Source organism: Hyposmocoma kahamanoa, unplaced genomic scaffold (assembly GCF_003589595.1).
Source record: "Hyposmocoma kahamanoa isolate Upper Pololo Valley unplaced genomic scaffold, ASM358959v1 220, whole genome shotgun sequence".
Taxonomy (NCBI): Eukaryota; Metazoa; Arthropoda; class Insecta; order Lepidoptera; family Cosmopterigidae; genus Hyposmocoma; species Hyposmocoma kahamanoa.
In genome coordinates, this window is record NW_020653740.1 from 4,841,186 (window position 1) to 4,858,347 (window position 17,162).

A 17,162-nucleotide genomic window follows, 5' to 3' on the forward strand; every position below is an offset into this window, starting at 1 on the left:
GTGTAGAAGCGATATTTGTATATTCTCGGATTTGAATCGCACTTAGTGCACAAGCCACATCCGAAGTGGGTCCGTGTTTTCTAGATTTATATAGTCTCGGGTTTGGAACGAATACGAATCGGATGCAATGCGCGAACGCGCTAATACTCAACCACATTTAAAGACGCATGATGTCAATGAAGCTTTAAACTAAACATTATCTTTTTATTTGATCGAGTATTAGAAAAACCAACTTTCTATAAAAAAGAAAAAGTTCGGGTCTGAGTGTTTGTGGTACCGTCGTTGTTTCCCATTTCCATAACACAAGTGCTTTAGTAGTACTAAGTAAGTATACTTTGGGACCAGAGCAACGTATGTGATGTTGTCTAATACCTATTTACTTATTTGTTTAATAATAAGATTCAATAACAACAGTCTCAATTGCTGCTACATATATCTTCAAAGTTATTCTGTAAATACACATATAAAAATATCTTCGACCAATGCGTGATGATAATTGATCGTGATAATTGATCGTTTTTGTCTACATTGCTCACGGGGCTAATGGTAAGAGTGAACTTTTTCTGATAATTTTATGTAATAAAATGCAGTGACAGCGTCGGGCTAACTTGTAATTTGCTTGCAAAATTAATATTACGTAACACTATGTTTGAATTATAATTAGAGTGGAAAGAATGAGTGAATAGCTGGAACCTGCGCCATCTATTTTATTAAGAATACTTACTGTTGATGTTGAAAAATTATCTTAAAGGATCAACTTCATTTTATACAGCAGGTTAATAGTAAATAATATATTTTTAAAAGAATTTTTTGCTAACAACATAATTTTTTATTGAATATCATGGTCAACTATTTTTGTGAAAATACCTAATCCACTAGTTTGTTATTATATCCAGGCTATAATATATCTCTGGTGAAAAGGGATACAAGACAAAAAAAACCAACTTTACAAGGAGACGCAAAAACAGTTAACGCTTAATATGATATTAAGCGACGCTTAATATGATATTAAGCGTTAAGTGTCTCTCGCGGTGCCTTGTAAAGTTGGCTTTTTTTTTACTTTGACGTTTTTTTGGCTGACCCTATGTCAGTGAATTCATTGAGAACTGAACCAAACCCATCACTATACAATATATATGACACCATTATTCTTCATAGTGGCATTATATAGCAGCTTTCAGTTTTGTTATATTTAATTAAAAATCCGACTATACAACTCATGTAGATATAGTATATAAAACTTTCAGGGAAAAAACAGCCGTAAAAGTGAAACTACGAGATTTAGTAGAGTGAAAAGCAAATTCATAAATGTTTCTGTTTCATGTCTTTCTTTATAGCTATGAAAAATACCATATTTTCGTAAATATCAAAACTTTCTTTGATATAGAATGAAATACATATAAACTAATGTATGATATAATCTCAGTACAGAGTCCTGAAAAACCGACCTCAAAAGTACTTGGAATTACATCTATTTGCCAAGTTTTATTGAAATCGGTCACCGAAAAGTGCGCGAAACCGGATTCATCCATCATGAATGCCTGGCTTTCGACCTCTGTTAAGCAAATCTTACTTGTAACTATGTATTTTACTTGTATCTTATAGGATATTAGTGCTGTGTGTTGGAATCAAAATAAATAATGCGAAAGTCACTAAGAACGTGTACAATCGAAATTATCAATCAATATCGTAATTACCTATAATTATGGAATAAATGTATTCTTATTCTTATCTGAGAAGTGTTATCCCTTGTGCTATCAGTGATAAACGATACTGACTTCGTTTTGTTGTTCATTCATCCCATTACTCGTATCAGGAAAACTCCTGTGCTCTCTACTTACTCCAGTAAAGGACAAGCGTCATGATGTGTGTGAATACACCCTTATTGCATAAGAACATGTTTAGTACAATGTTTATTTTAAAATACTTAATGTACCCGTTAAAAATTATGAGTTTTAGTTTGTTTCGTTTAACTAATTAGGTCACATTTTACGTATTGTTTCATATTTTACAGTTTAAATTTGACTATTTATTATACAATACATTTTTTAAAGTATTTAAAAAATTGCAGTAATTAAAAAACAATGTTAAGATTCAATCACAGAACACTATAAATAAAATCTTATGTTTCGTTACGTAATACAAAATTATAATGTGCTTTTAAAACACAAAAATATTAGTTGTCATATTTTGGTCTAAAAACGGTTTTAATTAGTTTGCTGTGGCAAATAGAATGAAGAGCAATAAATTATAGAGCAAAAAATTATAGTTCACGCTCGGCCTACAGTTAACTGTAAACCGACGGCGAAATGCGAATTACTGTTTAATAGACAGTTTCTTTCATTTCGATGATTTTTATTGCTTTCTTCTGTTCAAACAACTTTGGACGAGACCGAAGGATATTGAAATGACCGAACCACGTTGCCTACACACAATATTTTGAATAATGGCTGAATACCGTAAACAAATACCGTAAAAATATTTATAACTTACATAATATATTATATACTTCCGGACACATAATTCGAGCCACCAGTCTTAGAATACAACAGGAGTGTTATCGTCGAAGACAAAGTTTTCCCTCGGTTTTGTAAATCCAAATTTCCAACATGGATTTATGGAAAAAACGTTTAGTATACTAATTTCAAACTTGCTTTATAGTTTTTGATTAATCATACATTGTTCAAGCGGAGGGCATTTAACACTGAAAATGCGAGGTGCCTCGAATTATGTGTCCGGGAGTGTATAACTTATGCATCGACGTCAGTCTAGAGCAGAGGTTCCCAGATTCTTTTTCTCATAGACCACTTTCAAAATTTAGCAGGTTCTGGTGAACCCCTCGCTGCTACATTTCTACCATATTCCCAAAAGTCGACAAAAAAATGTGAAGATTAGATCTAACTATGAAAATTTGCAACGCAAATTGCAGAGTCCAACCACAAATTAATAGTTTTCGAAAAAAAGTGAGAATTTAATTAATTGTGCTGCGAGTGGATGTCAAAAAAGTAAAGACACGTTGTACTGAATATGGACTATGCAAGTTTTTACAAGTAACAGTCGCTAAGCTTCTTAAAATATTATCTGCCTGCATTGATATGTGAAGTCAAGCCAACATTTTAGTTCTTCATTATCGAAAGCAGATCAATTTTCGTGGATGTTTTCCGCTAACGAATTGTGAACCCCCATTTTTTTTGTCACGCCTACGTACAACCCCGTCGAGACTCCCGTGAACCCCTGGGGGTCCACCTGGACGACTTTGGGAACTAAGGGTCGAGAGATTCAAGAGATTTCGACTTGAATGAGCCTTTGAGACATTTTCTAAAATGCCAGCAGTTTATGGTCAACTCTATAACGTACACGTACAGCTTGAAAAAACAAACAACATCGTCGCATTCGATCGACGATCGACGATCGTAATTGTGCACAACAGGTTAAGTTACAAGACACGAGTATGTTCAACATTCATTTACTTTCACATTGCTAGAATAGAAGCAATAAACAAATGACTCAGATCGAGATTAAAACGTGATTGATTATAGATAATAAAAGCTGTTATATCAACATAGAATGACAACATAGTCATAGGGATAACTGGATCAACCGACTTTGTAAAAAGGTGCATAGCAAATGAATTAGAATTTCATTTCATTTAATAGAATTTCTTCATCTGGAGTATGAATATAAAACCGTTATACATCAGAAACAAGAAGAAATATTGGTTGGAAAAGGCTATCGTATAAGCCAGAGTTTCCCAAATTATTTGTCTGGTAGACCCCCAGCCTTTCTAATATTGCATTTTTTATTGCATCATCCACTTCAAATTTGTGTGTGTCACAGTGTTAGTGAGAAACTTTAACTCAAGTTTTTTACGTATATCTAATTTAATATCTTGTTTGTTGTGAAATGTGTAAATACTTCATAGATAATTTATACGTGTATTCTATGAAAGTATTAAACCTCAGGTATTAAATATGTGTAAATTTGATTATTATATTTATGGAAAGCCAACATTTTGATCACGACCTGCCTAAATGCAATCCACACTCGTGGATCCCCTTTAACGTCTCATACAATCCCTATTTTATTCGTTTACATAGACTCCTGGGGGTCGACATTTGGCAACTTTGGGGATCATAGGTAGGTAAAATAAGCGAACACATCAGATGGCGTCAAATATTTCACAGAAACTGAATCATTACTTGGCGCACATTCAATTTATTATTACTACAAATTCTCGCAATCGTACTCTAAAATGTTTCATTTATAGCACTGAGCAGTTTTCGTGAATGACCTAACCTCACTACGACGTTTTCTACCTCATCACCTTTATTGCTTTGGAATATTTCCAAGCAATCTAATTTCTGACAACCACGGTCATGACATTTCTTAAAAGTGAAAACTGTTGTACTTTAGATCATTGAAGTAGCCAGTCTACATCAAGAATGTAGTAGTAAAAGCTTTTTGCAAAAAAGGCTCGCATGTCAATAATTGTTAAGTTGAATTTATAAATCCATGTTCAGCCTAAGTGGGCAATTATCTCAAAGTTTAAAATGCCTATCTAAAAATGTAGGGCTATGAATTAACGCAATAGTGCAAGATGTAGGAGTCTAAATAGAGAAATTCTTAAATAATTTGTTACGATTTGTAATATCATGTACTTACTACAAATTATATTATCTATGGTCACATGTATAACATGAAATTCCTTATTTCGTACCTTTTTTGGTATAATAAATCCACATGCGATCATATATCAGAAGTGTTTTTATCACACGACAGTCTTAAAAAATAACACAATATACGCGAAACATATTGTTTTACACAAATTTAAACAAACTTTATGACTCTCTTTTAAGCATAAGAAAGTTACCGATCACGACGGCCAATTTGGTTCGTAGAACCTTTAAACCTCTGTCCTGAAAAGTTGTGAAGGGTGTGATTTCTTTTTATACACGAATCTACAAATCACTGTGTTCAAAATAGTCATCTACACTACTCAAACGAATGACTCAACCATTACCTCAATTCGCCGTCATAGTCTTACAAATTGTATTACTTGCTACAAGACAGTAAATCATTCCCTTCCTGTTGGTAAGTACTGCTTCCTTACCGATATATATGTCACTTACGCGTTCCTTGCTTCAATGTATGATGCGTGAATCATATCCAATGAGGCATTAATTACCACACCCAATGAACAATAACGAAATTAGATGATTTAGAGTATAGGTTTTCAAACTTTTCGACTCACCGCCCACTTAGACAAGGTAAAAGAAATTTAAACCCAAAACCACCACAAAAAGAATAGAAAACACGTATTTCTTATATCAACACGAAAAAATCACAAGGAAAAAAAATATATTTGTAGTATAGTTTATATAGATAATTCCCCCAATTGCTTACCGCTACCCCTACCGCCTCTGTAGGACTCTTCAGCGCTCATCGGGTAGGGACCACTTTGACAAACTATGATTTAGAGAAATAACAAGCCCAAACAAAGTTATACAAAAATATGAACGGATTTTAATTATAATTAAAACGTTACGGGTATCCTATAACATAAGGAAAAAACTAGTTTGAGAAACACCAAGTTACAAATATTATACCGTAATTAGAACAAGACAAGAAGTGTAATTAATCAAGTAATATAGGTGTTATCAAGTAATAAGCAAATGAACTTCCGCGAATGTGGAAATAAGCATTACATTCACAGTAATTTTGCAAAACATTTCTAATTTAGTACATTTACACTCGGTAGCGAATCAAGGGCAATGCTGAAATATTTATTTGCGGATTTGAATCAACGGTAGCATAAATTACAAACGCGTATCCATTTATTTTCGAGGCTGATCCGCGAAGAGGAATTCTTTATTAAAGTAAAAGCGTAAAACCGAGTAATTATTCGATGCTGATCTAATCGAAATGAATCAAATAAAAAAATGAGGAGGTATCGGAATTATCCGCTCGAGTGGATACAATCATTGAGGTATAATAGTATTGGTCGTCCTTCTATCTCGTTAATCAAGTATATCATCAAAAGATATATTGATGAAATATCGACCAATACAGTGGTATAACCGTTTTGCCATCAATGGATGGCAAAACGGTTTGGACACCTTAATATGCGAGGACGATGAAGAGGTTAGAAAAGAATGCCGAATTAAATAGAATTATCAAGTAAGAGAAGTTAAAAATAATGATTTCCATAAAAAAGTTTTACAAAATCTCAAATAACGAACGTGGCAGGAATTAAAATGCTGCCAAAAATAGAAGCAGTAGTCTAAGTACAGAGAACTTAAAAAAAAACGACCTCAAAAGTTCGTGGAATTATATCAATTTGCCATGTTTTACTGAAATCGGTTACCGAAAAGTGAAACCGGATTCATCCCCTAGTTTACCACCCATAGATGTGGAATATTTTCTTCGAATTTAAATGGGACCAATACCAAGGTCTTTCCAACAAAAAAATAATCATCAAAATCGGTTCACTAGTTATCGCGTAACATACAAAAAAGACAGTCTAATTGAGAACCTTGAGAAGTCGGTGAAAACGAACTGTTCTTAATGGTACTGTATCATACGAGGGTACATTCATCAATCCGTAATTAATATTCTTCTCTTTTTTCTCCATAGGTGCAATTACTACAGCAACAGGTGACCTCCCTGGCGGATACCCAGAGTACAGCAGACGACCGCTACGCAAGGGCCAAAGCTGAAAACGCTGTACTCCAGGCTCGCGTACACATACTCGATGAACAGATCCGAGAGGTAAAATCGTGCTTATACACAAAAACAAACTAAAAAAAACAACCAACTTCAAAAACCACAATGTACACTATCCTAAAAAGCGAAAAATAACAAATTATAGATTTCATCGAAACAACAACAATGCACGATATACTTTAAATTAATTTTTGTCTTATTTTGTTTTGTACACAGTATTATAATTACTTTTTAATGAATCTGTCTACATTTATAGTTTATTTATACAATAATGGAGAAATCCGAAAGCGTAGGAGATACAAGGAAACTGTCTTAGGACCCATTAAGTCCTTTTTTATGAAAACAATTTTGACAGTGAATTTTTTGGTCAAGCGTGACTTGTCCATAAAAATTATTAAAATTGATCCAACTTTTTTTTAGTACTAATCCACTCAGTTTCATGAAGGGATCATTTTATTGTATCGGACAAAAAATCGGGACAGCCGAAGTTGGTCAAATTTCATAGCGTATTCAATTATATTAGTCCATTTTATTATTTTTGTTTGAAAAATTATTATTTTAACAACTCGATATTATTTTAAATTTGACCAACTTCTACTGTCCCTATTTTTTCAGATTTTTTTCATCACATCACAGTTGTTATCTCCTAATAATAAAAAGTTGCAAAATATATATTATTAAAATATGTGTTATTATTATTAACATAATATACAGATCGAGTGCCGGTGCGACGAGCGCATAGCAGAGGAGCAAAGGCGATGTCGTGAAGCAATCTCCAGGTTGGAAAGAGACCGCGACCAACAACTATCAGCCCTTAACGACAGATTGTCCGCTGCAGAGACTGAAGCTTCTGATCTCAAGCAGGAGGTTAGAAAACGTACCTTTTCCTTTCTTTGTTAAAAACATACATATCTCTTAGTTTGTAACGAATGGTAGCAGAATCAGATATCTAAAGATGTGCTATGTTTCAGTCTTTATTTGATTATTTTAAACTTAAAATGCATCAAAAATATTTAAATACACTGAACAACTGTTCCACAAATTACAGGTGGGTAGACTCCGAGGAGTAGCAGAAACATTACGAGCGAATGCTGAAGCGACAGCGCGGGCGCATCGTGAAGCGCAAGAACAAGTAGCAGAACTGCTTTCACAACTCAGCGCGGCGAGAGAATCCGAAAGACGCGAACGAGATGCCGCGACGGCCGCGACTGAACTGCTGACTGCAGCGAAGTTAGAACTCCAACGGATCAAAGAAACACCACCACCACCTCCCGATCCTAGATTAGATGAGATGAGAAAGGAGCTACTGTTACTTCGCACTCATAACAAATGTAAGGCAGAAATTAAATTTAAAAACTACATTACATACACAACCTTTTACTCCTATTGTATTACCTACATCAATAAGGAATAAAATAAATAAAAAATAAATTGGTAAGGTTCGCTTACTTAATAAAATTGTAAATGTTTAAATATTTCTGCAATAAACTAGGCTAAACTCAAAAGTAAATTACCAAGCATTATGATGGCATTCACAAGGCTATTTGTATTAGCGTATTTGATATATTTGACATACAATCACCATGTGTGGATAGTATGTGTAATAAGGCAAATACTTTGTGTATTTGCCTTATTTCCCTTTCCAACAAATACAGCAAACACCAAGCTCATACTCAGAAAAGGCTAGCTTAACTGCCTCTGTGGCCGAACGGATACCATGCTGGACCGCCACGCAGAGATCCCGAGTTCGATTCCCGGGCTGGGAGAAATATTTGTATGGCCTACATTTATTTCTCTTGTGAGTTTGGGTGTAATCTGTGGTTGTCTATGTGTGCGTCTATGGCACCCGCGATTGCGAGTGTGTGCGTTATTTTATAAGGCTAAGTTGATGAAATGACAATTTATTTTACAGCACTTACCGAAGCGCAAGAAGAACTTCAAGCTCAGATCCTAACTCGAGGTGTTGAAGAAGGTCGCAGTTTACTTGACGGCGTTAATGGCCCCCTCTGTGCCACCAACTCGCTAGCACACGAACTCTCTCAGATGAGCGATGATGAGGTAAATCTCGCTTTACGACACCACAACACACGCTTACTAATTGTTCGTAGTCACTTGCACTTTGATTGTAACCTCCACAGCGAACGAAACTCGCATAGTTTACCATAACTCTAGTAGCTCGTAATGGAACTAAAAATATTAATAATATTTCGTGAAACCAATTACTGTCGTAACTCTAAATTGCTGAATTGAGACAACACAATTTGAAAATTAAAAAAAAAACTGAATGGATCTTATTGCGAATAATGTGATTACTTTTATTTATACATAACACTTAATTATCCATTTATAAACTTTCAAATCGTGTGCGATTTGTTGTTCCATTGGCTATGTTACTTTCGTGTGCGTTAGACGTCGATATGTGGCTTCGTTTCCATTGTCGTTTGTTACATTTTTATTTGTTATCAAGTCCATGTTTGTTATCATTGTTTCCAAGAACTCGCTTTCATTTTGGTTGTTCAAAATATATTCCAATTTCCTTTGGTATCTTCACTTCCGTGCACATTGTCAGTTCGAACTTGAGGCTCATAAAATTCAACAAGGTTACAACCATCGCCATCGCTTTTGCTTTTTAAGAAGCCTCGTTTTTAATTGCAGTGCAACTTATATTTTTATGTATGCGTTTTTGCAGCTCGATGGTAGCGATACACTACACAGCATAGAGTTGGAAAAGGTACGCATATTTACGATAAGTGCACGTTTGTACCTTTGGTTTGGGCATGGTTTTGCATAGCGCGTTCATGCATGTTTCACACTTACAACAATTGTAACACATTTTTCGTTTGTCAAATTAACCGCTTACCATTTTTTCGAACGGGTTAAGTATGTGTAAGGTACCTTTTTCATGCTTTATGGAATGCTTACTCTACTTTCATTTACCATATATAACCACATATTTCATAAGGCCATCCAATGTATTATATACCTATACTAAAGGTAAACTTTGTACACGGAATGCAAAATTTATAATCAGACTGCATGTAAATTAATAGAAAGAGCTAGAACAAGTTTCAAATATTTGTTTCTCAATTACAGCTTCAAAAGGCTCTAAAGGAACAGCAAGATGTCAACGTGCAACTAAGAAATTACATCGACGGAATCCTACTGTCGATCGTAGAAAACTACCCACAACTTCTCGAAGTCAAGTACCAGAAGCAATCAGGCGATATCAAGTCATAACAAACGATCGGAATAATCACTCGATACTGCGTCCTCATTTTTATAAACAATTTTGAATGAACAGGTTCATTTTATACATTAAATTATTATTTTTTAAACGTCTGTTATAAATTGGAATAAAATTCGTAATGGATGTTTCTGTGATAGATAAAAAGCGTTATAAAAACGTTGAGATGGTAACGAAAAAATATATAGGTTAAGAAGAATTTTTATGAATGAATAATTGGGAAACTTTAACGACTATTATAGTTGGTGTGTATACAAAGGGGGTTTTAATGTTGAGGAATATTTAGGCGTGCCAGAAATTATCTCTACAAGAGTAACATTTTATGTAGTGTAAATATTAAAAAACTCTATGTACAGTTTTAGAGTTAAATATATTATAGAAATTTATAATGTATTATATGTTTGGGGAGCAGAAGCGAGTACGTACTCGTACGTACTAATTTTAAATTTAATAATAAAAGATCTGTGAACGAAGCCAATAATAAATCTGTATTCAATAAAGGCCAGGCCGTCCATAGATAATATACTATTGCTTTATACTTATAGAATTTTCATGAAAGACTGGAACAGGTGCTGTAAACGATAGCCCTGATGATATGGAAAGCAAATAACTTATAACAAAAGCCATGAATGAAGATTTCCTGTCTGTAAATTTGGGTCATTAGCTGCGTAATTAGTCCTTAAAATATTTTCTAAGAGATTATGTACCTATTTTTACAATGAGATATTTATAGTTCTAAGTTAGCATGTAGACGTTAGGCATTTGTGTAAATTTTGATAACAATCGTAGTGTAATTTTGAAGAAACATGTTATAACAGTCAATATAAATTAAATCAATTCTAATTCACGAATTCAGTCTTTTATTTAGATACACAGAAGTTTTACAGCTTACACTAGTAGTGACCAGCGCTACTCTTGGTGTTCTTCAACGATTTCCGTGTCTTCTTTCTTGTTCTGATCCAAATTGCTTAAAACTTGCTGGACGTCTAAACGAAGCATCATGAATTTGGGATCCATGTAATCCTGCAAATACCAATACATTAACATCAATTTTCGAACCAAGTGATATTTCCACATTGAGTAATTAATACAAATACATACTTTAAAGGCTCCAGAATCAATTGGAATGGACTGTGTAGCTTGAGCATTATCTTGACCAGTCGTCCTTTCACTATATCTTTCATTAGGACCAGATCCAATCACAGCAGCGTGTCTAAGACTGAAATTCCTACTCATAAGGTGTGCCATTTCTTGCTCTATAGCGGTCAAGGCAGAATTCATAGTTGTACTACCGTAATCTCTAGCCACTGGCAAGTAAGTTTCTGGCAAGACATATGCTGGGTCAAAATTATACGCAGAAATATTTTGATTAGATTTACAAAGAGAACATTGCTGCCCACTTTCTAATTGTTTCCGTTCATTATGAAGACTCAACCTTTCCCTTGATAAAGCTACTTTTTCCTTAGCAATCTGTTTTTCTCTACCGTTGAGAGATACGACGTGTTCTTGAATTCTTCTTATTCGATCTTCATATTTTCTTTGAATGAATTCGGCTTCGGCAAATCTTTTATCGGCTTGGGTTTGCTTTTCTACTGCATTTCGAGCAAGCAAATCTAAATCACGACTCCTAAAACAAGTATATCATTACATTCAATCATATCATTACTAAGTGGATTCTAATTCATGTAAAAAAACTATAGGGAACGATACACCATCATCAATATAATATTATTATTTTAACTACGTACTTTGCCATCACTCTTTGTTCTTCCATATGCAGTTGCTGCTTTTCCAAGTTTATTTTCGATCGTTCTTCCGTAACTTCCTCTAATTGAGCGTTCAGTTCTGCTTTAGTTTTCTGAAATTAAGGAAATTTAATAGAGGCCTTGCGCTTAAAAACCATGTATTTAACTAAATATTTGTTTTCTTCTACCTCAAGTTCCTGTTTTAAACTCTGAATAGAAGCTTTCTCTTTGGCAACAACTGCGCTGTCTTTAATAGCCTTTGCTTTTTCTTCTTCAATTTTTGCTATTTTCTCTTTATATTCCCTTTGAATATCTTCTTTTAACAGCTGCATAAAAATAACTATTATTACAATGAACTATTATATAATAAACTTACTTTACTTTAATAGTTTTGTAACCTTAAGTTCGTCGTCTTGTCTTTTAAAGATGTTCTTAGCAAATTCAGTTTGTTTATTGAAAGTAGCTTTCTCAAATTCGAATTCCAATTTCTTTTGCTTCAGTAATGCTGTTTCTTCCTCTATCATCTACGAAATATAAAAAAAATATTAATTTCTCGTTACTGCAGACAAACCTTACACTTTTTTTCATTTGCATTTTACAGAAATTATTTACCGTCGTCATCTGCTTAAGTCTTGTTTCTAACATTTTAACTACCTCTCTGCTTTCTGTTTTTTCAGAATCGAAATATTCTCTTTCTTTTTTTAACTGTTGAATCATAGCTGAAAAAAATGACAAGCAATGAAATAATGTAAAGATCCATTTATAAGAGTAAAGTTTTCCATCTACCCACCATCAATATGGGTCTCACGAGTTTGCAAACCTTTTTCTGTATCTCGCTGCGTATGTTCAGTCAACAGTTGAACTTTTTCTACTAATTGCTGGCATCGTGATCGGTTTTCTTTAACATCGATAACTAATTCATGTAAATCTGAAGAGAAACCTGCTGAGTCTTTGATGAGAACTTGCTCTTGTTTTACAGCATTTCTGAAATTTGAAAATATAATTTTACCTATTGCAAAAGGTACTTCTTTTAATATCATCACCAATATAACTGAACTAAATAATTAATCATAAACGTATCTTACTTAACATTTTCCATTAAAGTTGCATGATGTTCTTGCAAGATTCTTATATTCTCCAAATGCTGTTGTCTCAGCATCTCATTTTCACTATTATGTCGATCGATCAAAGAAGTCATATTGTCTTCTGTAAGTTTCTTGAACAGTTGGTGATGTTCTTTCATCCAATTTATCTTTTCTGTGTAGAATTTGATTAATTTGTCACTTTCTTCTTTCATTCTCTCTTCGGATTGATTGATTGAAACTTCTAGAAACGTCAACTGGCGTCTGAAATTCGTAAACAATGGCATCATTATAGCTTGTTATTATTACACTACTCTACTGTTGAATGTTTTTTACCTATAAGAACTTTCCATAAGGTCTATTTCTTTATCATGGTTCTCTTGAAGGAACTGAACCAACTGCAGTAACTGTTTCTTTTCCTTCATATGTGGGCTTTCTGCTTTTTCGCCACGAGTGCTATAATTTTCATCATCAGATTGATGAGATTTTTCTTCGTCATCCAAGATATTAGTCGAGGAACTCAATAGAGCCTGAAAATTTTATACAAGCGATTATTTTTAGCGATTATTATAGGCGACTATTTATGTTGATTTCAGTTGCTATACCTTAATGCGCTGAGTGATTCGTTCTTGGTGAGCTGAAATGATGGTCTGCATCTGTTGCCTCTGTGCTGCTTGGCGCTGCAAAATAGAGTCCAATTGAGCATGACGTGCCTGCGTTGCTTCACGTTGCATACGCTGCACTTCTTTTTGGCGCACTAAAAAATGAAGTAGTATTGTAAAGCTTGTAAATGTATAAAATTATTAATGAACACTATATATGACTCTCATTACTAACTTTGCATCGCAGCTAGTTTTTCTTCCTGTTCTTTCAATTGCATTGCAACCATCAACTGGGACTCTTGTTGCTGAAAATATAACGCCGCACTCTCTGCAGTTATGTCTTCGTTACTAACTCGCAATACACTAGCTGGAGGAATAGTCTTTGTTAGCTGCTCCAAGGTTAAATCAACCCGCGGTTCTTTTTCTTCAGCAGTTTGACTAATTGACTTAGTTTTGTCTATTTGCTCGGTTATTTCTTTAGGTTTCTCGTCCAAAGCATCTTCCTTCGATTTCATTTCTTTATCAACAGGTTTCTTCTTTTTAGAGTCTCCGACTAACCAGGCAGGCATACCCGCGTCATCTTCACCTTCATCAAAGTCTTTATTTTGGAATATACCAAGCCAATCTTCACTAGGCTTTTGTTTCTTTGTAATGTCTTCTTTTGGAGCTTCAACTTTGACATTTTGTTTTTGGGATACATTTTTGGATGGGGCAGTGGTTTGCTTTAGTTCATTTTTACCTAAAATTGAATCTAAATCAAAATCTTGACTTTTCGTAACTGTAGTTGGTGGTTTTGTTACCTGAGTGGATCCACCTGTTTTAGCGGGTAATCCTCCTAAAATATCATCAAGTAATGATTGAGAACTTTTGCCCCTTTCCAACGGTTTTGGGAGGTCTTTTCTTGACTCAGTTAGATCACCCAGTATATCAAGCTTATCTACACTAGCACTTACTCTAGATTTAGCTGGTGAAGCAATTGGGTCATACTTTTCTGCAGTAAGTTTTGTTTTAGGTTCTGTAAGTATTTTTATTGGCTCTCTTGAAACTGTTTTCTTTACAGGCCCAGGAGATTTTATATTTTCAGTTTTGGAAATTTTATCCTGTTCAACGACTGATATTTTTTTGTTATCTGATATTCCGAGATCAAACAGTGAATCTTTTCTTTCATTCAAATTTAAGTGTTTACGCGTATCACCATCTCCTAAATCAAATAATATTGTTTTCTTTTCGGCTATGGGTGTAGACTTTTTTTTCGCGGGTTTCTTCTTCCCCAGGATGTCGTCATCAAAGAAACTGTCGTCGCTGCCATCACTTAGAATCCCTGCTAAGGGGTCGTCCAGATTAAAACTCATAACTCAACATTTATAAATAAAACTGAAACTCCTGCTAATCGCGTAATAAATTCAGATCGTAGTAGTAAATACAGATCATTATAATTCGCACATGTTTGTGAATTAGCCGCCATGGAAACCGGAAGTGTCAACAAGTCGGCAAAAAAATGCTTTTGAAAAGCTTTTGAATGTAATCGCTTCATAGATAGGTTCATTTATTGCGCTGCTCCCAATATTATTAATTGTCGCTATACCGATCACTCAGAATTTAATTCTTCATATTTTCTTCAATTCATTCACTTGCAATCGCAATGAGAAACGAAGCTTTTGGATTTTTGGTATTTTGCGACTTGTTTGAACGCAACTTCAAACCGAATGACATTTCGCTAATTTCAGATTTCTAAACGCTTTACAATGGTGACGAAAAATTTGTTGCTTCACGTCAGCCAGGCGGCTGCATTATAATTATTTTTTTCAAAACAGCCGAGTAAGAAAGTGATATTTGTTGTATTGCCAAAACTGCAGGAATAATTCACATCAATCATGGACTACATTGGTAAGTTTACACTCAGCAAAAACGTTGAATCGCTCGGTATAATTTCTGACAGCCTTTGTGATCCTATACACCGAGGGCTTTTGTTCTAGAAATTTTGCATACTCACGATCACGTTTACTTTCTTTATCAGCTTCGGAAAAGGGTGACTCTACGGAGAACCGCGACCCAAACTCGCTAATATCCAATGGAACTTCAAAATCTGCGATTGACAGTAAATCTATCGCGGAAGATGACAAGTCGCACATGGAAGCGTCCGCCGAAACTGCCGCATGCTCCTCTGAATCTACCGAAGAATCCGAGCTATGCGAAATCCCTGAGCAGGTCGAATTTACCATAGTATTTAACAAAGTAAAGCACGAAATATCGTTTGCATATGATGCTACTGTATTGGATCTGAAAGCCCACCTGGAGAGAATCACTGGAGTGCCACTCTCAGCGCAGAAGTTAATAGTGAAAGGAATGGCAAAGGACACTATGACTCTGCGCAATGCAGGCATTGTCAAGGGAGGCAAAGTCATGCTAGTGGGATCTAAAATGGACGACATTTTAGCTGTGAAGAGTGTGCCAAAGGTTTGTAAACAAAAATGTGCAAATATTATAATTTTGTGTGTGTGCAGACTTTGTGATACTAATTAGATTTTTAAACCAGGAATTAGTAGAAGATAAAGCTTCAAGTCAGACAAGTAAGGAACCACTGTGTATGCAGAAAATCCATAGGAAAGTGTTGGACAAAGGCATTCCACCTGATGTTATGCCAGGAATCAAAGGAGTTAAGGTAAAATATGTATCTCAAAAATACTAGGGAAAACCAGTATGGGGGAGCAATTAAAGCAATAACAAAATACACTTGTTTTTATTTACTACAGGAACCACTGCCACCTGTCCCGTTGAGTGGGATGTTAAATAAACATGGAGGAAAAGTACGGCTCACATTCAAACCAGAACAAGATCAGCTTTGGCTTGGCACTAAAGAACGTACTGAGAAACTTGCCATGACATCCATCAAAAGTAAGTTTAACTTTACATAAATTATATAAACCTATTATTATACATACATATACATTTGCCCTCATCCCTTGGATACCATAACCACTTTTTACAATATCCATCATAAGATATTGGTACATTACGAATACACAATCCATAGGTTCACATCACTTACCTTTTGCAATCCTTGTAAAATTTAAACTATCACTTGCGAACATACAACTGTGTGTCCTTTTTGACATCTAGTCATCTTCTCTTTTAGGCATCACATCAGAACCAATCAAAGAACATGAAGAATATCATATCATGGTAAGTAACTATAAAAATGTTAATAATTTTACTAACACCATTGGTTTGTGCAAGTGAAATTGTAACAAATTTTTAATTACATTTTTAAACATATTTTCATCATTATAGGGTCTCCAGTTAGGTCCAACAGAAGCATCCAGATATTGGGTCTACTGGGTGCCAGCACAGTACATTGAAGCCATCAAGGATGCAGTGCTTGGTGTCTGGCAGTTCTTTTAATTCCATCAACCCATGCTGCGTCAACCCCCATTATGCATTGGGTAGTTGCAATATGTATGTAAAATTAAATGTATATTACCTTCTCATTGGTGCAGCATAAAAAGTACCGTTTCTTTTGTGATATATGTATATGCCACGTCAATTAAATTTGTCCATTCAATATCTGGCATCTATCTGGTCAAATCAAATGAGAAATTATTTATTTTAAGTATTGTAAGTTTGCATTTCTAGCATTTGGGTTCTATGAGCTGTACAGTGATGCTGTCTGTCTTATGAAGAGTGCATCTATATCTGTAATGAGCTTATTGTCCCCTTGTCTCAAACAGATCTCTTTATGTAAACTTTACAATTTCGATAACTTAGT

General features: G+C 34.6%; 3 protein-coding genes across 6 annotated transcripts in view; 2 read left to right on the top strand and 1 right to left on the bottom strand.

Annotated features, from left to right (window-relative positions):
* LOC113228006 (rab11 family-interacting protein 4) overlaps positions 1–10,226 on the top strand; it is a 120,880-nt gene extending 110,654 nt beyond the window's left edge. Inside the window, exons 9-14 of one of the 4 annotated variants that reach the window (XM_026461127.1) lie at positions 6,634–6,768; positions 7,438–7,590; positions 7,772–8,054; positions 8,636–8,781; positions 9,413–9,454; positions 9,817–10,213. In XM_026461127.1, the coding sequence (XP_026316912.1) occupies positions 6,634–6,768; positions 7,438–7,590; positions 7,772–8,054; positions 8,636–8,781; positions 9,413–9,454; positions 9,817–9,960 (903 nt within the window). In that variant the 3' untranslated portion in view covers positions 9,961–10,213. Of the gene's footprint in view, positions 1–6,633; positions 6,769–7,437; positions 7,591–7,771; positions 8,055–8,635; positions 8,782–9,412; positions 9,455–9,816 lie in introns of all 4 variants that reach the window. The other 3 variants (XM_026461125.1, XM_026461123.1, XM_026461124.1) reach the window with 3 other exon arrangements.
* Positions 10,227–10,670: 444 nt separating this feature from the next.
* LOC113228004 (fas-binding factor 1 homolog) lies at positions 10,671–14,748 on the bottom strand. The gene is made up of 11 exons (XM_026461120.1): positions 13,632–14,748; positions 13,400–13,551; positions 13,131–13,324; positions 12,798–13,058; positions 12,503–12,696; positions 12,325–12,431; positions 12,111–12,236; positions 11,901–12,038; positions 11,716–11,825; positions 11,069–11,594; positions 10,671–10,990 (listed from the first exon to the last, which is right to left on the bottom strand). Exons 1-11 carry the CDS (start codon positions 14,746–14,748, stop codon positions 10,877–10,879), a joined length of 3,039 nt encoding a protein of 1,012 aa, XP_026316905.1. The 3' UTR covers positions 10,671–10,876.
* A 522-nt stretch (positions 14,749–15,270) lies between these two features.
* On the top strand, positions 15,271–17,156 carry LOC113227950 (ubiquitin domain-containing protein UBFD1-like). The gene is made up of 6 exons (XM_026461064.1): positions 15,271–15,283; positions 15,414–15,853; positions 15,933–16,058; positions 16,150–16,291; positions 16,533–16,579; positions 16,688–17,156. Exons 1-6 carry the CDS (start codon positions 15,271–15,273, stop codon positions 16,796–16,798), a joined length of 879 nt encoding a protein of 292 aa, XP_026316849.1. The 3' UTR covers positions 16,799–17,156.
* The last annotated feature ends 6 nt before the right edge of the window (positions 17,157–17,162 follow it).

Coding starts and splice junctions, on each gene's coding strand:
- LOC113227950 (XM_026461064.1), top strand. Junction 15,854..15,932: donor CTGTGAAGAGTGTGCCAAAG/GTTTGTAAACAA, acceptor TTTTTAAACCAG/GAATTAGTAGAAGATAAAGC. Junction 16,580..16,687: donor ATGAAGAATATCATATCATG/GTAAGTAACTAT, acceptor TCATCATTATAG/GGTCTCCAGTTAGGTCCAAC.
- LOC113228004 (XM_026461120.1), bottom strand. CDS start 14,748: ATGAGTTTTAATCTGGACGACCCCTTAGCAGGGATTCTAAGTGATGGC. Junction 12,697..12,797: donor ACTTTAATGGAAAATGTTAA/GTAAGATACGTT, acceptor TTCAAATTTCAG/AAATGCTGTAAAACAAGAGC. Junction 12,432..12,502: donor TCGTGAGACCCATATTGATG/GTGGGTAGATGG, acceptor CATTTTTTTCAG/CTATGATTCAACAGTTAAAA.